This window comes from Saccopteryx bilineata, chromosome 1 (assembly GCF_036850765.1).
Source record: "Saccopteryx bilineata isolate mSacBil1 chromosome 1, mSacBil1_pri_phased_curated, whole genome shotgun sequence".
Taxonomy (NCBI): Eukaryota; Metazoa; Chordata; class Mammalia; order Chiroptera; family Emballonuridae; genus Saccopteryx; species Saccopteryx bilineata.
In genome coordinates this window covers 253,346,923-253,365,060 of record NC_089490.1, presented here as the reverse complement: position 1 = coordinate 253,365,060, position 18,138 = coordinate 253,346,923, and the positions used below count along the sequence as shown (strand labels likewise).

The following is an 18,138-nucleotide window of genomic DNA, read 5'->3' as shown; positions in this document are numbered from 1 at the left end:
TGTTACACATAAACAGAAAAAATGTGTATTGTGGTTGAAATTCTTAACTACAACTGGTTGCTCCTCTAAATAAGACCCCCATGTTTTTAAACAGCTGTAAGTTAAAGCACACTGGTTAGTGCCCTTGAAGAAGGACTTTGTGAGGCAAGCGCCAGTACCTGGTTGTTTCACTTCTGTAGGTGGAGGAAGGTGCGGCAGGAGGGGAGCCACCGCTCGGAAGTGGCGTACTGCCGGAGACACTTCCTCAGCCGGACGGCGCTGCTCACCCTGGAGGTCAGTCTCACCTGGCGCCTGGCTCAGGGCCTGGGCGCAAGGACGAGGTCTGTTCTGGGAAAAGACATGCCTAGGGTAGCGCTCATCACTTCCCTTATCTACATTTGGACATTCTGAGGTCCAGTGTGTACAAGGAATTAGGTTTAAATGCTTGATTGCTTTTTCCTAGCCGTTTTCGTAATGAGTTCATTCCCAAGCATTTGCACAGGTAATCAGTGAATGTCGTCTTTAATACAAATCATTATGAACCTGGTGCTTAAATGTATCTGATGTATTCCAGTCCTCTGTGGATAACTTTGACATTCAGATTGTCTCCTTTTTGGACAGGGAGAGCCCCTTCAGGTTTCCCGGAGTCCTTGTCACACAACCTCAGCAGTCTTTGGTGGCGTCCTTGTTTGGGGGATGACAGTGTGTTCAGGCTTGGCTTGTGCATTGTATGCTCCAAGCTTGGAGTCAGTCATTTTTTCCTAAGAGCTCAGATTCCTTTCAGTCAAATTATTTTATATTTTCCTGTCAGCCAGCTGCTTGGTGGCAGTGGGGGATGAATTTATGGAAAGGCGCTGGGGGCATCCGTGCCCTGTGGCTAGTGGTGACCAGCCTGAGGCTGCTCTTAGAAAGGGAAGCTGGTGCCTCTGTTCGCCTCTCAGGCTCTGATTGCTGCTCAGGACCAGGGTCATCTGTGGGAGAACAGAGCGGACCAGTGACTGACAAGCAGGGCTGCTCCGCACGCTCGTCTGCTGCCGGTGCTCAGGAGTGGCGTTCAGTGCAGCGTGCTGTGAGAGTAATGACAGGGACTGTGCACGTCTCACCTGGCTCCCCCCTGGGCTCATAGAGGGTTCAGCACATCTCTTTCCCATAGACTTGGGCTCATCACTCTTTGTGACATGACACAACTGCTGGGTGACAGCAGGAGCTTCTCTAAGGGGAATAGCCTTGTCCTTCTCGAAGCACGGAAAGGGGTAGAGTGAAGAGGTAGCCCGCTCTGGGCCACTGACAGGACTAGGGGCTGGGAGCTAGTCCACGCTCCCATCTGCTCCCCCAGCCAAGGGCCACGCACCCTTCCTTCTGAGAGCCATTTCTCACCTCCCGGGGCTGCGTGTTTTCTGTCTCTACACCAGCCCTGGGCTGCTGCAGCAGCATCTGCTGGGCTTTCTTTCCCTGGAATCAAAATCCCTTCCTCCCCAAACCAGAAACCAAAAGGAAATCCAAAAGGTAAACGTCACCTTTTAATCACTTGTATCCCGTTTGCTTTGCAAAATGCTTGTCCTTCTTATAGAATGTTAGCTGCAGCACTACTAATCATAGAAAAAGATTTTAGGTAACTATTTTAGCTTAAATGAAGTTTCATCAATAAACTTTGTCAGAGTTCTTTAGGAAATTAAGGTGATATTCCCAGAGACAAAAAGAAGGTACTTGCAGTCTAAGGTCAAAGTTCCTGTTGTTCTTCCTCAATATTGTTCTCTAAATATCAAAAGGAAAGCTACTATTGAAGGAAATAGGCACATTTTTATATATTTGTACATTTTATGACATCTGAAGTCTTGGGGTGGTCGAAAAACAGATGACTCATTAACCCATGACTCTCCAATATCTTTTTTCTCTTTTATTTAGTTTGGGCTTTAGTAAACTAAATAAGCATTTGGCATCTTCCCAGTTTTGATGGAAAACAGTGATATAAATTACAAGGATATTTGGCAGTTGCTCTATTTTAGTCAATTGTGATCTTGTCTCTTTTTAACACACACCAATCTAGGATGTAAAGCAGGAGTTAATCAAACTGGTGAGGGCAGCAGGATTTTCATCATCCACAGCTTCTAACAGCTGGGAAGGAAACAAGACCTCACAGACCATCTCCTTCCAAGAAATTGCCCTTCTTAAAGCTGTGCTGGCCGCTGGGCTCTACGACAACGTGGGGAAGATCATGTGTACGAAATCAGTGGATGTTACGGAAAAACTGGCGTGCATTGTGGAGACAGCTCAAGGCAAAGCACAGGTGCACCCGTCCTCAGTGAACCGGGACCTGCAGACCTATGGGTGGCTCTTATACCAGGAGAAGGTAAAGCACTCGTTCTTTCTGTGTTTTGTTGATTTTAGAGAGAGAAACATCTATTTGCTGTTCCACTCATTCATGCCCTCATTGTTTGCTGTTTGTGTGTACCCTGAGCACGGGTCAAACCCCCAACCTTAGCATATCAGGACGATGCTCTAACCGGCTAAGCTACTGGCCAGGGTTAAAGTGCTTGTTCTTAAATTCCATTATTCAGGGCATTGTTCTAGAGGTCAGTCGTAGCAAGTTAGGGTGCCCCAACAGCTGTGACATTTGGTTCTCAAATTGAGCTGTTCATTTTCATATTTGAAATCAAGGTGTATGTAGTCTCTCAATGGAAAAAAGTCCTTACTCATTAATGAAAGAAAAATATTAAGAGTTCTACAATGACCATCATCTTTTCTACGTGTAATGAAGTACATGTATAGCCATGATTTCACTAGAAGGTACTGTGTCAAAAGGAAAAAGATATCTTATATCTGCATTTCCAAAGAGGGGGGACAGAGGATGTGGGAGGATGAGACATGACATGGCAACAGTCACAGTCACAGTGTGACCCGGGATAATTTAACACCAGATATGTATAGACTGCCACTACAACAGTCACAGTCACGGTGTAACCCGAGATAATTTAATACCAAATATTTATAGACTACCACTACACAATAGTCGACCAAATCAGAGCTTGTTAAAGTAACAATGATCCATTTAAATAACTCCCAATATATTCTCATACTGAAATGTAAAACATGAGAAACTACTAATTACCAAGCTGAACAATGGTCTAGAAACCAGAAACTTTGAAACTCAATCATAACTTTATCTTTGCGTTAATTATACATCAGCGTTAGCATTATAAAATTGCTTGTTGATAGTTCCACTCATGTTGAAGCTACACCGTAACAGCCTTAAGTGAATATGTGACAGGCAGTGGTCGCGATCACTGTACAGTTGTGCGCATAAAATACTGCAGACGTGGCTTCACAGAACCCACCCCTTACAGTACGCGCACCAGACCCTGGAGGAGCGCGTGAAACGGGGCGGGGAGCTTCCTGCCTGTTCAGGCTGTGCAGCATCTCCTCTCTGTTCCTGTGCAGATAAGGTATGCCCGAGTCTACCTGCGGGAGACCACCCTCGTCACCCCTTTCCCGGTGCTGCTCTTCGGGGGCGACATCGAGGTTCAGCACCGGGAGCGCCTGCTCTCTGTGGACGGCTGGATCCACTTCCAGGTATACTGCGTCTCACTGAGCACGGCGAAATGTCACTTCCTGTGCCACGGAGCTAGATTTTTATTTATTTATTTATTTATTATTATTATTTTTTTTTAACAAACTTATTTTTTTTATTTATTCGTTTTAGAAAGGAGAGAGAGAGAGAGAGAGAGAGAGAGAGAAGGGGGGAGGAGCAGGAAGCATCAACTCCCATATGTGCCTTGACCAGGCAAGCCCAGGGTTTCGAACCGGCGACCTCAGCATTTCCAGGTCGACGCTTTATCCACTGCGCCGCCACAGGTCACGTTTTGGCGTTAGCATAATTTTTTTCTATAATTTGACCTAGAGTAGGTTATTTTATCTTACCTATATGGTTTCAAATCTGTTAAATTTGAAAATCAAATTATATTGCTGAAGCCGTGGCCCGTTGGCTCAGTGGTAGAGCAACAGCCCGGCATGTGGAAGTTCAGGGTTCAGTTCTTGGTCAGGGCACAAAGGAGAGGCGCCCATCTGCTTCTCCACCCCTCCCCCATCTCTCTCTTTCTATTCTACTCCTGTAGCCATGGCTCGATTGGCTTGAGTGATTTGGCCCTGGGCACTGAGGATGGCACAATGGCCTCCACCTGAGGTGCTAAAAAATGACTCCAGTTACAATGGAGCAAGGGCCCTTAGTGGGCTTGCTGGGTGGATCCCAGTCTACCCCTTGTGGGAATCTGTCTGCCTCCCCTCCTCTCACTAAAAAAAAAAATTTGCTGTAACAAGCTGTGTTTATCCTAACAGTTACAGCATGCCCTGTGTTGTGCACTGTACATGGAGGAGCCTGGATATAGCACTTTTGATTGAGTCCTCTCTAGATGAGGCACTCAGTTCATTGAGAAGTGGCTTCCCCGGGTGGCACGCATTGTGACGGGTGGGGCAGGACTGAACCTAGTGCTCTCTGACCCTCTCAGCTCACACTCCTTCCACGAGGGTGTGCTACTTTCTTAGCTGATTCTTCACGTTGTTGTGTTCTCTGGAAAACTAGGCCAACCAGTGCTCCCAGCAATAAGATGAGTTTCTGTGACCCCATCACCATCGACCAGTTTTAACTAAGCAAATGAAACACATTCTTCCGTGGTATACCATGATAGCCGTTTGTCTAAGACTGAAGAGGTAAATACCTGTTAAATGCAACTTAAAAAATATACAGTTTTTGCAAAGGAGCTGAGGTGTTAGAAATCTTTTATCACTGGATTGTGGTGATGGCTGCACAACTGTCAATTTACTAAAAATACTCAATTGTACACTTAACAAGTAAATTTTTATTGTTTGTACATTATACCTCAATAAAGCTGTAATTTTTTATTAGATGTATTAGGCTGACACTGGTTAACATCATTATACAGGTTTCAGGAGCCCAGCTCTACACCACATCTCTGTACACTGTATTGTGTGTTCACCCCCCACCCCAAGTCAAGTCTTCATCCATTACCATTTATGCCCCCATCTCCTCCTCCACTCCCCCCACCCATTGAAGCTGGTTTAAAAATTTTTTTTAAGTGATAGGAGGGGAGATTGATAGACTCCCACTTGTGCCCCGACCGGGATCTACTAGGCAACTCTGGTCTGGGCTGTTGCTTGAATCAGCTGAGCCATCCTCAGCGCCTAAGGCCAACACTCAGACCATTTGAGCCACTGGCTAGCTGCAACAGGGAAAGAGAAAGAGAAGGGGGAGGGGGGGGAAGAAGCAGGTGGTCACCTCTCCTCTGTGCCCTGGCCAGGGATCAAACCCAGGACTTCCATACACCAGGCTGACGCTCTACCACTGAGCCAACTGGCCAGGGCCAGTGTTCTGTATTCGAGTCGGGATGTGCTAAGGCAGACTGTGAGGTACATGTGCTCACCTTGATTTATGTTAAGACACTCGGACTCCTGGGATTAATTGTCGAATGGGTTGTCTCTCCACAGGCCCCTGTCAAAATAGCCGTTATTTTCAAGCAGCTAAGAGTTCTCATTGACTCTGTTCTAAGAAAGAAGCTTGAAAATCCGAAGATGTCCCTTGAGAGTAAGTGTTGGGTTGTAAAGTGGGGAGAGGACAGTATACTTTTAAACACTGGAGTACACTGTCTAGCACACTGAAGCCTTGTGTTCCAGTGATCAAAAATTGTTTTAATAATGTTTAGTTAATGCTGCATTCCATCAGACTCACAAGTCATGATAGGATATGAGAGCGTGGGACCCCGTGTGGGGCGCCGCACGTGCGTCTTCCTGGCACCGCTGCCGAGCTCTCATCGTGTGAAATGGGTGCACTGTCCTGCAGCGGTGTCTGCAATCCCCACACTGGCCAGGCCAGGAGGTACTCAGCCATCAGCTGATCCTGGCCACTGCTGAGTGTCCCGAGTCCATGGAGCCCCCCAGACAGAGTCTCCTCCGTGGGGGGAGCCTGTGGCTGAGTGACTATTCTCTACCTCTTCTCATCTTCAGTACTTCCCTTCTGCCACCTCCCTTCTTTTTAAACGCAACTTGTGCTTGTGCGTTATTTTTCTGGTAGACTTTTCCACCCTCAGGATATGGTTGGTTGTGTCTGCGTGCTTCAATTTCACGGGTTTCTCTACTTCCTGTATTTCTTGCATGCTGGTGATTCTGTCTAAAGGCTTGATTAGAATCGGGTTTTCAGGAAAATAATAGTTTTAGTTGGTGCTAGTCTTCTTTTTGCTTCACATTAAACTCAGCTTTTCTACTAATAATGATTTTTAGAGTTGGTCAGTGGGTTTGATGTGATTGTATCTGATAAAAGTCCCAGTGAATTCTCATTGTCGGCAGGTGGGGGTGTCACTGATGGTGGATGTGTAAGCATTTAGTGGTATGAATTTTCCCGTATTGTTGGAAACTAGATCAGGTCTAGACATAATACGAGATGTGGGCTCTTTCCTTAGGGAGCTTTGGGCATTACAGCTCAGCCTTAGAATGAATTACACTGTAGATAGGGCAGGTGGAACCTCAACTTGAAGAAAAGTGAACTGTAAGATAATTCCAGGGTGTCCCTTTGCTGCAAAATAGAAAGCTGCACTGACTAGGGGTGCAGCGCAGATCTCCGACGGGGGGTGTGTGCAAAGTGCCTCATGCCCTGTCTGTGAACTTCCCCGTGAGGAACGCTGGGATGTAATGCCAAGCTTCTGGAAAAGAAGGACTGAAGCTGCTCTGTGGTGCTGCCTTCCCCCCGACAGAAAGCATCCCCCAGACAGAAAGCGGGTTCTATGCACACCCACAGTCACTCCCCTTGTGTCAGTGAGGTGGTTTATTGCCACGTAGCTCCAGGAGCCTGGCCGGCATGGGCCCCTTTGTCAGAATTTCCCCTGCAGCCTTTGAGACCCAATGCTCTGACCCCAGTGTCTGCTATACACAGAATTTCAGTCTTGCAGCCCTGATCTTTACAGCTCTCTAGAGTGGTTAGGGAGGGAGTCCTTAGGAAGTCTCAGTATCAGAGCAAGTGTCAGAAGGAGAAGGTGCTGTTAACAAACCTCCTTAGTAAATACTGTGGCCCCTGATTTCTGTGTGTGTCTGTGTGTGTGAGAAAGAGAGAATGTGTGTGTGTGAGTGACAGGACCGTGGACCCTTTGTTGTGCAGAGAGGTCTGTCACTCCCATTGACGCCTCCGCCTCCTCCTCCTGAGAGCACTTCCCTCTCACAGTGTTCCATTTCCTTTGGACTCAGTCTGGAGGAACTGAGGGCAGTTCCTCTGACCGGTCCCTACTGTGGTCCCCACACCCAGGGGTCCCTGGAGCCTCCAGCATCTCTGAGCCAGGCGAAAGTTAGCACACTTCTTGTCTAAAGGAATTTTAAAATAATTCCTCATAGAGGACCATCACATCTCTCCAAGCCTTAGCCAACTTTTTGTCAAAGTAGGTGTATAAGTATAGTAATAATTAAAATAACATTTGTAAGGCAACAGATTATATAGGCCTCTCTAGTTTTATAGTGGATATTACTGCTGTTAGTTTTATATTTTAATGTTTTAAAAGAATGTTTTAATGATGTGTACCTGCTGTTTACATGTGTATACAGTAGAGAATTAGCCAGTAATGCATTCGTTCATGGCTTTTTTCTTCTCCCACTCAGATGACAAGATTCTACAGATCATTACGGAATTGATCAAAACAGAGAATAATAATTGAATCTGAAATCCATGGTCAACTGCTTTAAAAATTAAGATGAAAACACATGATGGAGTGATGTGAAAGTGGACCATCCCTCGGCTTCAGGACCAGCCGTAACGGGGCGGGGAGAGCACGTGGTTTTCTAGTCCTTTTTCATGATGATGCTCAGTGTCCCTGCCTCTGCGTTTACAATAAATCCTTTGGTACCATCCCTGTTTCATTCATCCTTTTGTGCCTCGTCTCTGGCACCTGTGGCTCTGTGCTGGGCTGAGTGCCCACCTCTCCACAGTCACTGATGCCGGGGAGGTCAGACCTTGACCCAGAAGAGAAAACAAGCTCCAAACCAGCTGTCAGTAAGCCTCCATGATAGCACAGCTTTACACGTCAGTCATGTATTGTCTGATACTCAAAATCCAAGCCTCAGTAAGTGCACACTGCTCATGGACGTCCCCCGGCACTGAGGGGGTGGCATGCGGCACGCGGGAGGGCAGGCCTGAGTGGCCACGCTGCTGTCGGCTCCTTCCTAGGCTGACAGCACTGCCCTCAAGCCTGTCTGCACCCAGGCTGATAGTTTTGAGTGGTTTCTTCTGTTTCACCTATGGAAGATCTTTTAAAACCCCATTGATATTACATGGAGGAATCTCCCCTTTGTGTCCTGTTGAGATTGTTGATGGACTTCACATATACTTTTGTGTAAGCCAAGCTGGAGGAATTGTGGCTGAAGAGCAAAAAGGACAGTGCAATGACATCCTAGTTCATCTGCTTCCCTCTCACTACACATCCTCAGTACTGTGGATGAATAAATAAAAGAAGCTATAACTTTTCCTGCAGATATAAGTAAAAATAATACTTAGTAGCAATCTGATTTGCAGTGTAAGAGGAGGGGAGATAGACTCCCACATGCACCCTGACCAGGATCCACTGGCAGCCCCCGTCAGGCCAGTGCTCTGCCCATCTGGGGCCATGCTCACAACAGAACTGTTTTTAGTGCCTGAGGTGGAGGCTCCTCTGAGCTATCCTCAGCTCCTGGGGCTTATGTACTTGAACCAACTGAGCCATGGCTTTGAGAGAAGTGGGGGTGGGGGTGGAGAAGCAGATGAGTGCTTTTCCCATGTGCCCTGACCAGGAATCAAACCCAGGACATCCACACACAGGCGCTCTACCACTGAGCTAATCAGCCAGGGCCTGAGGCGCATTCTTTACATTAGTTACTTTGGTGAATAAAATGTTCACAGTGCTATGCTGAGCCTACATTATACTTGTCACGAAAAATACAGTCTCCAGTTGGTTTCTTGAGTTAGAAATGGGTGTTACAAGAGAATACAGAGTCAATGCCTGGAACAAAACAGATGCTCCATTAACAGCTCACACAGGCATTCCTCCAGCCCGTACAGAAACAGCAGATAACAACACCAACACAAATATGCCGGATATAATGCTGAGGGAAACACCTGGCTACCTCTCCACAAGATCTAGGGAACACTGCTCCTGAAGGACACAGCTGTGACCTCCAGACTCGCCACAAGGGGGGAGAATCCAGCCACTCCATCCATGTCCATTCTTTCTGAGCACAGGCAGGCTGGACTGTGTACTCAGCAGCCTCCCCGGCTGCAAACTGAGCGCTTTTGTGAACCGCAGCCCTCTGTGTGTGTAAATCCTAGGAAACATATGACAAGGCGGTCTCGACAGCTGCTCTGTTCTGACCTGAACCCTGGGATCTGACATCCAAGTAGGCACATGCCATGCTGTGCCCTCCGCTCGCCCTTTGTTCCCTCTCAATAGGGCCTGTTCTGCTTTACTTTGGGGCTGGGGTTATTTTACCATGGTCTGAAGACACTAATTGCTGCCCTCTTTGTTTCCTGTGTGCAGAGAAAGAGAAGACAGAGAGGTCTGCCCTAACAGAGAGGCATGGGTGATGTGGACACGGGATGCCCGGCAGGGTGTAAACAGACCTTTCTGCAAGCTGGACCTTCAGCATTTCAACAGCCAGAAACACAGAGATACTCGCTTTACCCTGCATGTGGTTGGGGGAAATCCACTGTCTGTGTGTGAGCCTACTTTGCACATCACCTGCACATAGCGACTTTAGGAGAACCTAACTAAGCACCTGGAGCACCCCTCCTCACCAGAAAACACTGCTCCCCAAACAACGGCATATGGATTTAAGCAGCCTTGCGAGAACTCTCACTTAGGGAATGGATTTGTCCAACGTTGAAAGAAAAAGGCTGATATTTGGACTTGTGAACAGTATAACACATGCGAATTCTCTTCAAAGAGGCATTCCTGACCAACCACTTCAAACTAGCTAGGCATCGCCATGGCTGGGTAGTTCCATTGCTTAGAGTGTCATCTTGATATACCAAGGTTGTGGGTTCAATCCTCAATCAGGGCACATACAAGAATCAACTGATGAGTGCGCAAATAAATGAAACCGATGGTCTCTCTCTCCTTCCTCTCTGAAATCAATCAATTAAAAAAAATCGTCTGATGTTCACGTGTGATGATTGTGACCACTTTCCAGGCCTTCGCTGGGTTCCTTGCTTTCTGCATTACACAGCATACCCCAAACACGTCCAACAGGATAAGAGCATCCTGACTGCATCGTAAGTGAAAGTCAACACTAAATGCTGCAGAGGCACCCTTCAGAGACCTGTCCCCTTCTGACCCCTCTGAGTCTAGGAGGGCAGCCCCACCATCTACAGGGAGGCAGCAGAGTGAGCCTCTGGCTACACCTGTATTCTAGGGGCTATTTTCCAGGCCCACTGAAACAACTCACCATGTCTTCCGTATCTTGAGAGATTGGGGCCTGAGTGGCCCCAAGTGTAATTAGGTGATCCTGCCTACTGTTTGGTGCAGCCCTCAACACCCACGTCTGACCCAGGCCCTGTGAAGGTGGGTGGCACTGGCCCCAGGACTGTGTGTTCCTTCCAGTAGCAGGAATGTGCCAAAGAGACACACACTTCACAGAGGTAAAACCTCTTCAGCGTCACCCCAGGTAGTGCTTATCTGGAGGGCCACGTCTCTAGTTTGACAGCTCGAAGATGTGCCTCAGATCTCAAATGAAGTCCGGGGAAACTGTAATATGAATAGCAGCCTTCTTGCGCCTCCCAACTATAAACATGTATTGACCTCTAAGTCAGACAGATATACATGATGTATGATAGACACATTTTATACATCTATAGCAACAAACTAAATGACACATTTCCCCAGCCACATAGCCACCTCAGCTTGAACAAAACAGCACCAGCTAACTCAGACTGAGCACACTGCATGTCTTCTCTAACCCTTAGAACAATTTTATAGGGTACCTACTACTCCATTTTTTTTAACAGCTAGGAAAACTGAGGAATAAAGAGTTTGTGTAACCTGCTCAAGTTTATGGAGTGTGGGTGCTCTGTAGCTGGGGTTCGAACCCAAGGCATTTGATTCCAGAGCTGAGCATATTAACTACTATTACATGGTACCATCTGTGCTGGGCAGATTGCCACAGGTGGGTGTGAGACGGGGGGGGGGAGCACATGTACATGTGAGTGAAGAAGCAATGTTATCGAGCATGTCTACTGAACCCTTGATGAACTGGTAATTGGCAAAGCAACAGGTAACAGAATGGCCTTTTTCCCAGGTGTGGGTACTGGTGGACATTAAAACAGCTCAGTCAAAGGTCTGGCTGGCTTTAAGAAATATGCTGAGGCCTTGGCCGGTTGGCTTGGCAGTAGAGTGTCGAACTAGCATGTGGAAGTCCCAGGTTCGATTCCTGGCCAGGGCACACAGGAGAAGCGCCCATCTGCTTCTCCACCCCTCCCCCTCTCCTTCCTCTCTGTCTCTCTCTTCTCCTCCCACAGCCAAGGCTCTATTGGAGCAAAGTTGGCCCAGGCACTGAGGATGGCTCTATGGCCTCTGCCTCAGGCGCTAGAATGGCTCTGGTTGCAACAGAGCAACACCCCAGATGGGCAGAGCATCACCCCTTGGTGGGCATGCCAGGTGGATACAGGTCGGGCGCATGCGGGAATCTGTCTGGTCTGACTGCTTCCCTGCTTCTAACTTTGGAAAAATACAAAATAAGAAAAAAAAGAAATGTGGTGAGGCACTTTTCCTTTCTCTCCCAGGAGCATGTCACACTTTTCCCTTCCACCATCCCTCTCTTTCCCCCACAAGTGTGCATCTCCTAAACTCTAAGGGTCCCACAACCAGGGGAGCAGGGGGCAGCGGTAGCTCCTCCCGAGCTCACCCCCTGAACCTGTCTCCAACTTTCCTCTGACTTCCCAGTGAGCCAGAGCAGCCCCACCTCGGCTCACTCCTTCCCGTTGCTTCTTCTATCCTACGCCCCTCCTTTTTTCCACTGTCCCCAGCTTTAATAAATGTACTCTCAAAATAGAAAATTTTTTAAAAACTGCTGAAAATTCTTGTCCTTTGTTGACTAAATACCAGCAAAACTTACCTGACTTCAAGTACCTTCAATAGTTCTCAATTGGGGCACTTGAACACATTCATAGAAAATGGAGTCTTAAGTAAATATATCCTTTTAGTGACAATCCAACCTGAGCTTAAGGATCATTTGAGGTGCTCACCAAGTTGTCACTTCTAGGCAGCAGCTCACTTGTTTTGTTTACTGAACAAAGGTGCTGTCCGAGAGAGCCTTCTTCCTCCTTCGGCTCTCAGAGCTGGGGCAGAGTGCGGGTGGGCATTTTGGATGGTTTGGATGGAAGCTGAAATGGCAAACTGGGAAAAAGCAAAACAAAACAAAAAAAAAACAACTCTTGTTCCATTACGTTAATTCCCTTGCAGATTTCATAACCATAAACAGCACCTGAAAATAAGCCGGGCTGAGAGGGCTAAGCAGCTTTCATTACAGAAGCCTGGGTTTAATTAAGTTTGACATTTTTCAAGTATTTTAGGTTTACCTCCTGCTTTAAGGTGCATTGGGCTCAGGGCCCAGCGAGATTTAGAGAACAGAAATTAATTTTAAAGATCCTTCCCAGGGAAAATAAAATAAAAGGCCTATATAACTTGGGCCCTATTGTTCATACCACAAACATGGCACCGAGATGGCCTCCAGTCCTGCCCCTCCGGTCCTTTTTCCCCTGATCAGTGACAGCAATCTTTCAAACAAAGGACAGATCCAGCCCTGTCCCTTGGTCAGGCCTCTACAGTGGCTCCACGTAAAGTCCAGACACTTTCAGAGGCAAACAAGGCTCCTCTTCAAGGCTTTGTTGTCCGTCCCAGGAGTGTGGTATGGAGATTACGGAGCAGGGAGCTAGGCTGCCTAAATTGGAATCTTGGTTCAGCCTTTACTCTTCTGCGTGACCTTGGGCAAATGATTCGTTGTCCTCTCTCTGACTCAGTGGGGTTTTTTTTCTGTAAAATCGGGACAGTAGGGACTCCATCTCATAGTGCAGTTTGCAGATCCACTGAGTATAAAACACAGAGTGAGCATAACATAGTACCGGGCGCACAATCTGTTTTATACGGGTATCAGCGACTACCTCCCCACATCCTCCCTCCCTGTGCCCTCAGTTCTGCATTCCCACCCTTCTGTATCAGGCTGGCCCCTGAATGTCCCAGGCCTCATGCTTCCAGACCCTCTCTCATGCTGTTCCTCTGCTGGGAATGCTCTCACCCACATCCTCCACTCACCTTCTTTCTGTGCTCACCCTTCTATGTCAGCTTCTCCCCCACTGGGGAGGGAAGCCTGTCAAGCTGGGGGCTGGTTGCTCTTACCATGGGCTCCTGCGGCTTAGGAGCAGGGCTGTTCCATATTAGGAGGCCCGGTTAAATTTGAAATGTCAGGTCAACAACAAAGAAGCTGTTGGTGTGTGTGCCCTAAGCAATATTTGGGTTTCAGATAAGCAACAAAGAATTTTAGTATCAATGTGTCCGGTGCACTATTGGTGACATACTAACCATTTACTTGTTCTTGGTCTGACACTTGGATTTAAATGGCACTTGGTATTTTATCCTTCAACTCTATGCCCAGGAGATCCTCTGTCACAGTCTTGAAAAGGTGTGACTTAGTGGTTCTGTTTCCCCGCTAGAATGTCCGGTGCTGTGAGGGCAGGGCCAGACAGCCTGGCTGGCAGTTTCAGACCTGGTCTTCCACAAAAGAGGCAAACCCCAACAGGTATTGCGGGCAGGTCCAGACCACTACAATAAAGCGATCTGTCATCTTTTCTGCTGGCGGAAGGTCTTGCCTTCCATTTGTGAAAACGATTATCTGTGAAGCACAAATAACGCAAAGAGCAATAAAAGGAGGTGTGCCCGAACTTAAGAACAGCTCCAGGAGGCCAGAGCTCGGGCGCCCCCTGTTGGGGGTTCACGCTAACTACAGGCACACTCTGGGAGAGCAAGGTCTAAATTTTAGCCTCAAGGGCATAGGTGGATAAAATGATGCTACTGCTTTGTGGGCTGTCTCCAGTGTGGTGATACTGTTGTCCCAAGGGTAGCTTTAAAGTAACCCCGCTACTATTTTATATTCAAAAAAGGACCGAGTTTTACACCTATATCACTTGGTTCTCAAGGTTAAGTGTCAATAGCTACACTGAACAGATGAGGAAAGAAGGCCCAGAGCAGGTTAGCAGCTTGCCCAACATGATCCACAGGCGAGAGGGACAGTTCTGACCCTAGGAGCTGAGTCTGTGTTCTTTCCAGTTGTACCGCTGGGCCGACTGGAAAATCAGATTTCCTGGGTTCTCCCTCCTCATCAAGACTGCTTCTCAGAGGAGGGGTCTGACCCCTCTGCACAGATTTAAGGCTCCTCCCACCGTGGTCTCTCAAGAGAGGGGACAGGTGGCCTGGTATCTGTATTTTGAAATGCAGGTGATTCTTAGTTTATCTCTTGTGTTACAATCACACTTTCTAGGTCTGGAGACTAAAGACCTTGGTCAGATTTACAGGGAAATAGGAGTGACACTGACCAGAACCCAAAGAGGTCCTTTGTCTTCTACCTGCATCTCTAGAAGACACCACCGAAACCCATACACTTTGATTATACCCATTTGGCAGTGTTTTTTTGTTTGTTTTTGGTTTTTCTGGAACAGGGTGAGAAAGGCTGACCCGTTTTCCGGATACACCTAGTGATTTCCCCTCTAGGAGGCCTTGGGCATGTGGGTTTTCTGCCCCTGGGACAGGCCTGTAAAGCTCCCAGATGCCACCTGTGCTACCAGCGCCCCTCTCCTTACGGGTCCCCCTGCCTGGACGTCCCCCACCCCCACCTTCCCCTCGCAGGTCTGTTTCCTGGAGCGTCTGCAGGAAGGAACACTTCCTCTGAGGAAACGTCCTCTCTGAGGCTCAGAGGCGGGAAGCAGGGAGCAGCCTGGAAAGGCCGGGCCGCCAGGGATGAGGGGCAGGAGATGATGACCATTCGGTAAAGCGGGAAGGGCAACCCCCAGACACCACTCCGTTTCTGAACCTCTCCAGCCTACTCGGTGCGGGGTGGAAAGGGCGCAGACCCGCTGTCCGAGGCCCCTCGGGCTGGACTGGCCTCGAGATGACAGGCGCGCAGAGCCCGGCGCCCGGAGGGACCCTGGTCACTCGCGTCCTGCCTAAAACACAACCACACGCAGCTGAATTGGGGTTAATGCTTGTGTGGGTCAATGCAGAAAACTCTCATGCTGACAAAACCGTCGCTGCGGCCTTCGTGTGGGGCCCAGTACCGACCTGGATCAGAGCCGACAGGGAAGGTTCAGACCACCTGGCCCAGGAGCGGGAGGTGCCCCCTGGACAGTCTTCTCCCTCCAACCTCGGAGCGGAAGAGCCGCTCAGCGGGATCCTGCGCTCACCTGGCCGCGCCGCCGCCCCCCCTCCACCGCCGCGGCGCTTTGAGCGCGCGCCTCCTGCGGCGGCCCCGCTGGGTTGCCCGGGTAACGGGGGACGCACGCGGAGCAGGCAGCGCGGGGCGGGCGCGCTGCCGCTGTGGCCCCTCCTCCCCGGGCTCGCGGACTGCGCACACAGCCGCGGTAGTTTAGCCGGGAAAGCGTGGCTCGCGGGCGCTGGGCCCCAGCCAGTGAGAGGCCGGGGCGTGGTGGAGGCAGGCGCGGGCCAGTACTTAGGCCCACGCCGCGGAGCGGGCCCGGCTCCTTCGCCCCCTCGCACACGCGTCCAGCCCGCCGCTGCCCGGGAGCAGCGGGGCGGCCCCCGGGCTGCAGCATGGTGACCCCGTGCCCCGTCAGCCCCGGCAGCCCCGCCGCCCCGGCTGGGAGAGGGGACAACGACACGAACCTGCGTGCCCCGGTAAAGAAGAGCAGGCGCCCACGCCTCCGGAGGAAGCAGCCGCTGCAGCCGCTGAGCCCGTGTCCCCTCCCGGGGTACTCTGGCGTTTGCGACCTGTTCGAGTACCCCAGCTCCGGCTCCGATGGCGCAGACAGCCCCGCGGCGACCAGGGCGGTCCAGCAGTCGGTGCAGCTGGATCTGCGGACCTTCCGCGATTACGGTCAGAGCTGCTACGCCTTCCGCAAGGCGCGGGAAAGCCACTTCCACGCGCGGGAGGCGCTGGCGCGGCAGCCACAGGTGAGCGCTGGTAAAGCCCCTCCCGCCGCGCCCCCTCCCCCACCGGGGCGCCCCGGACCGCGCCAGCCCGCGTCCAGTGTCCGTCTCCGTCCCAGCGGGAAGGGCAGTATTTTACGGGTGGTGCGATGTGAGGCCTAGATGGCTTAAGAGACGTACTCAGAGTCTCCAAACTGGTTAGTGGGGACGCAGAAGCATGCAGAGGAATTGAGATGGTTTCTAGGTTGAGACTGGACTGCTACCGACACCAGGCAAGCTATTAACAACGCTGAGCTTGTTTCTTCATCTGCGAGGTGCGGACTCGCGAACCCCCCTGAATGGATAGACGACTACGCAAGGTGCCGTGTAACTCGCTCGGCGCAGCGCCAGGCGCGGATCCGGGTGTCTCCGTGCCCAGCCTGGCTCTTTTCGTACACGCATTTAGCCTTTTACTCTAACTCCTGCCCCGCTCCGAGGACGCTCCCTGGGTCTCCTTGGCCCGTCCCTGCCGCAGCCCCTCTCTGCCTTGGGCTCAGCCGCCCCCACCCCTCCGACAGGTCACCGCGGAATCCCGCTGCAGGCTGCTCAGCTGGCTGATCCCGGTGCACCGCCAGTTCGGCCTGTCCTTCGAGTCTCTGTGCCTGACAGTGAACACTATGGACCGTTTTCTCGCCACCACGCCCGTGGCTGCGGACTGCTTCCAGCTGCTCGGGGTCACGTCCCTGCTCATCGCTTGCAAACAGGTACCCGCACGCAGGGTCTGGGGGCAGCCACCTTCCCCACCTCACCTCCCCTGCTATCCTGGCCGTCCGTTTCTCAGCGCACAAGATTTAGTACTGGGCTCCCTGAACTCATTCTGCAAACTTATACATGCCACAGCCTTGACTTAAAAACCCGCCCCCCAGCGCCCTAAGAAATAAGTCGCATTCAGTCCCAAAGGCCACTCCCCACAGCTCTTTGTAGCGCCGCTCTTCTAGTTCCTTGAAATTTTCTCAGACCTTTTTTTCCGCTGGGCAGTAGTTAGAGAAGATGCTCCGAAAGCTCAGCCCAGGTGACTTCAGTGGAAGTAATGGCGTGGCGAAGCCCCGGCTATCTCGCTGGAAGGGGTTGGGGGAGCCCCGGTTTCTCCCGGGTTGGTGGCTGGGGTGCGCCTTGGGTCGTGGAGGGCGCGCGGCGGGGGCTGAGCGCCCCTATGCTTCAGGTGGAGGTGCACCCGCCGCGCGTGGAGCAGCTCCTGGCCCTGTGCTGCGGCGCCTTCTCCCGGCAGCAGCTCTGCAACCTCGAGCGCATCGTGCTGCACAAGCTGCGCTTCAGCCTGGGCGCGCCCACCATCAGCTTCTTCCTTGAGCACTTCACGCATGCGCGCGTGGACGCCGGGCAGGCCCCGGCCGCCCAAGCCCTGGAGGCGCAGGCGCTGGCGCGGACGGTGGCGGAGCTGAGCCTGGCTGACTACGCTTTCCGCAGCTACGCGCCGTCCCTGCTGGCCGTCTGCTGCCTGGCGCTGGCCGACCGTATGCTCCAGCTCCCGCGCCCCGTGGACCTGCGCCTGGGCGGGCACCCGGAGCCGGAGCTGCAGGACTGCCTGGGCAAGCTTCGGCTACTGGTGGCCATCAACGGAACCTCCCTGGCTCACATGCTGCCCCTCCAGATCTTCGAGAAGTGCAGCCTGTCCCCGAGCTTGAAATAAAGCCGACCCTTGGCCCCCAGGCCGGACTCCTCCCCCTGCTTTGAGAGAATGCAGTATTGGCCCAGAGAGAGGGGTTCCGGGCTTCTGCTCGGTCGCCAGCTCATCCTGGGGGTTGTAAATAGTGTATGATAATGGTGTCTAGTCGCTTATTTATTTTGCTGAGATTACAGGCTTTTCCCCCCAATAAACAGGCTGTCTGTCTGTCTGTCTGTCTGTCCTGGTTTGTCTGAATGCTCTTCTTGTACTTGTTTGTCACCAGGGTGGGAGGAGGGGATGCTGAAGGCCACTGGGGAATAAAGGCAG

The 18,138-nt window shown here is 50.8% G+C and overlaps 2 protein-coding genes and 1 long non-coding RNA gene across 3 annotated transcripts in view; 2 read left to right on the top strand and 1 right to left on the bottom strand.

The window, feature by feature from the left end:
- DHX29 (DExH-box helicase 29) overlaps positions 1–7,876 on the top strand; it is a 39,286-nt gene extending 31,410 nt beyond the window's left edge. Inside the window, exons 23-27 of the mRNA XM_066240858.1 lie at positions 180–273; positions 2,027–2,329; positions 3,418–3,549; positions 5,479–5,575; positions 7,630–7,876. Of these exons, the coding sequence (XP_066096955.1) occupies positions 180–273; positions 2,027–2,329; positions 3,418–3,549; positions 5,479–5,575; positions 7,630–7,685 (682 nt within the window). The 3' untranslated portion in view covers positions 7,686–7,876. The remainder of the gene's footprint in view (positions 1–179; positions 274–2,026; positions 2,330–3,417; positions 3,550–5,478; positions 5,576–7,629) is intronic.
- A 533-nt stretch (positions 7,877–8,409) lies between these two features.
- LOC136311753 (uncharacterized) lies at positions 8,410–15,434 on the bottom strand. Its single transcript, XR_010726827.1, has 3 exons — positions 15,324–15,434; positions 12,239–12,389; positions 8,410–8,456 (listed from the first exon to the last, which is right to left on the bottom strand). It is a non-coding gene; the product is annotated as an uncharacterized lncRNA (long non-coding RNA).
- Positions 15,435–15,664: 230 nt separating this feature from the next.
- CCNO (cyclin O) lies at positions 15,665–17,922 on the top strand. Its single transcript, XM_066253559.1, has 3 exons — positions 15,665–16,172; positions 16,706–16,891; positions 17,350–17,922. The coding sequence occupies exons 1-3, from the start codon at positions 15,813–15,815 to the stop codon at positions 17,833–17,835; spliced, it is 1,032 nt and encodes a 343-aa protein (XP_066109656.1). The 5' UTR covers positions 15,665–15,812; the 3' UTR covers positions 17,836–17,922.
- The last annotated feature ends 216 nt before the right edge of the window (positions 17,923–18,138 follow it).

What these genes read in the sequence shown, in the direction of transcription:
- CCNO (XM_066253559.1), top strand. Translation starts at nt 15,813, where the DNA reads ATGGTGACCCCGTGCCCCGTCAGCCCCGGCAGCCCCGCCGCCCCGGCT. An exon ending in CGCTGGCGCGGCAGCCACAG is followed by an intron (nt 16,173 to 16,705) that starts GTGAGCGCTGGT and finishes CCCCTCCGACAG; the next exon opens with GTCACCGCGGAATCCCGCTG. An exon ending in TGCTCATCGCTTGCAAACAG is followed by an intron (nt 16,892 to 17,349) that starts GTACCCGCACGC and finishes CCTATGCTTCAG; the next exon opens with GTGGAGGTGCACCCGCCGCG.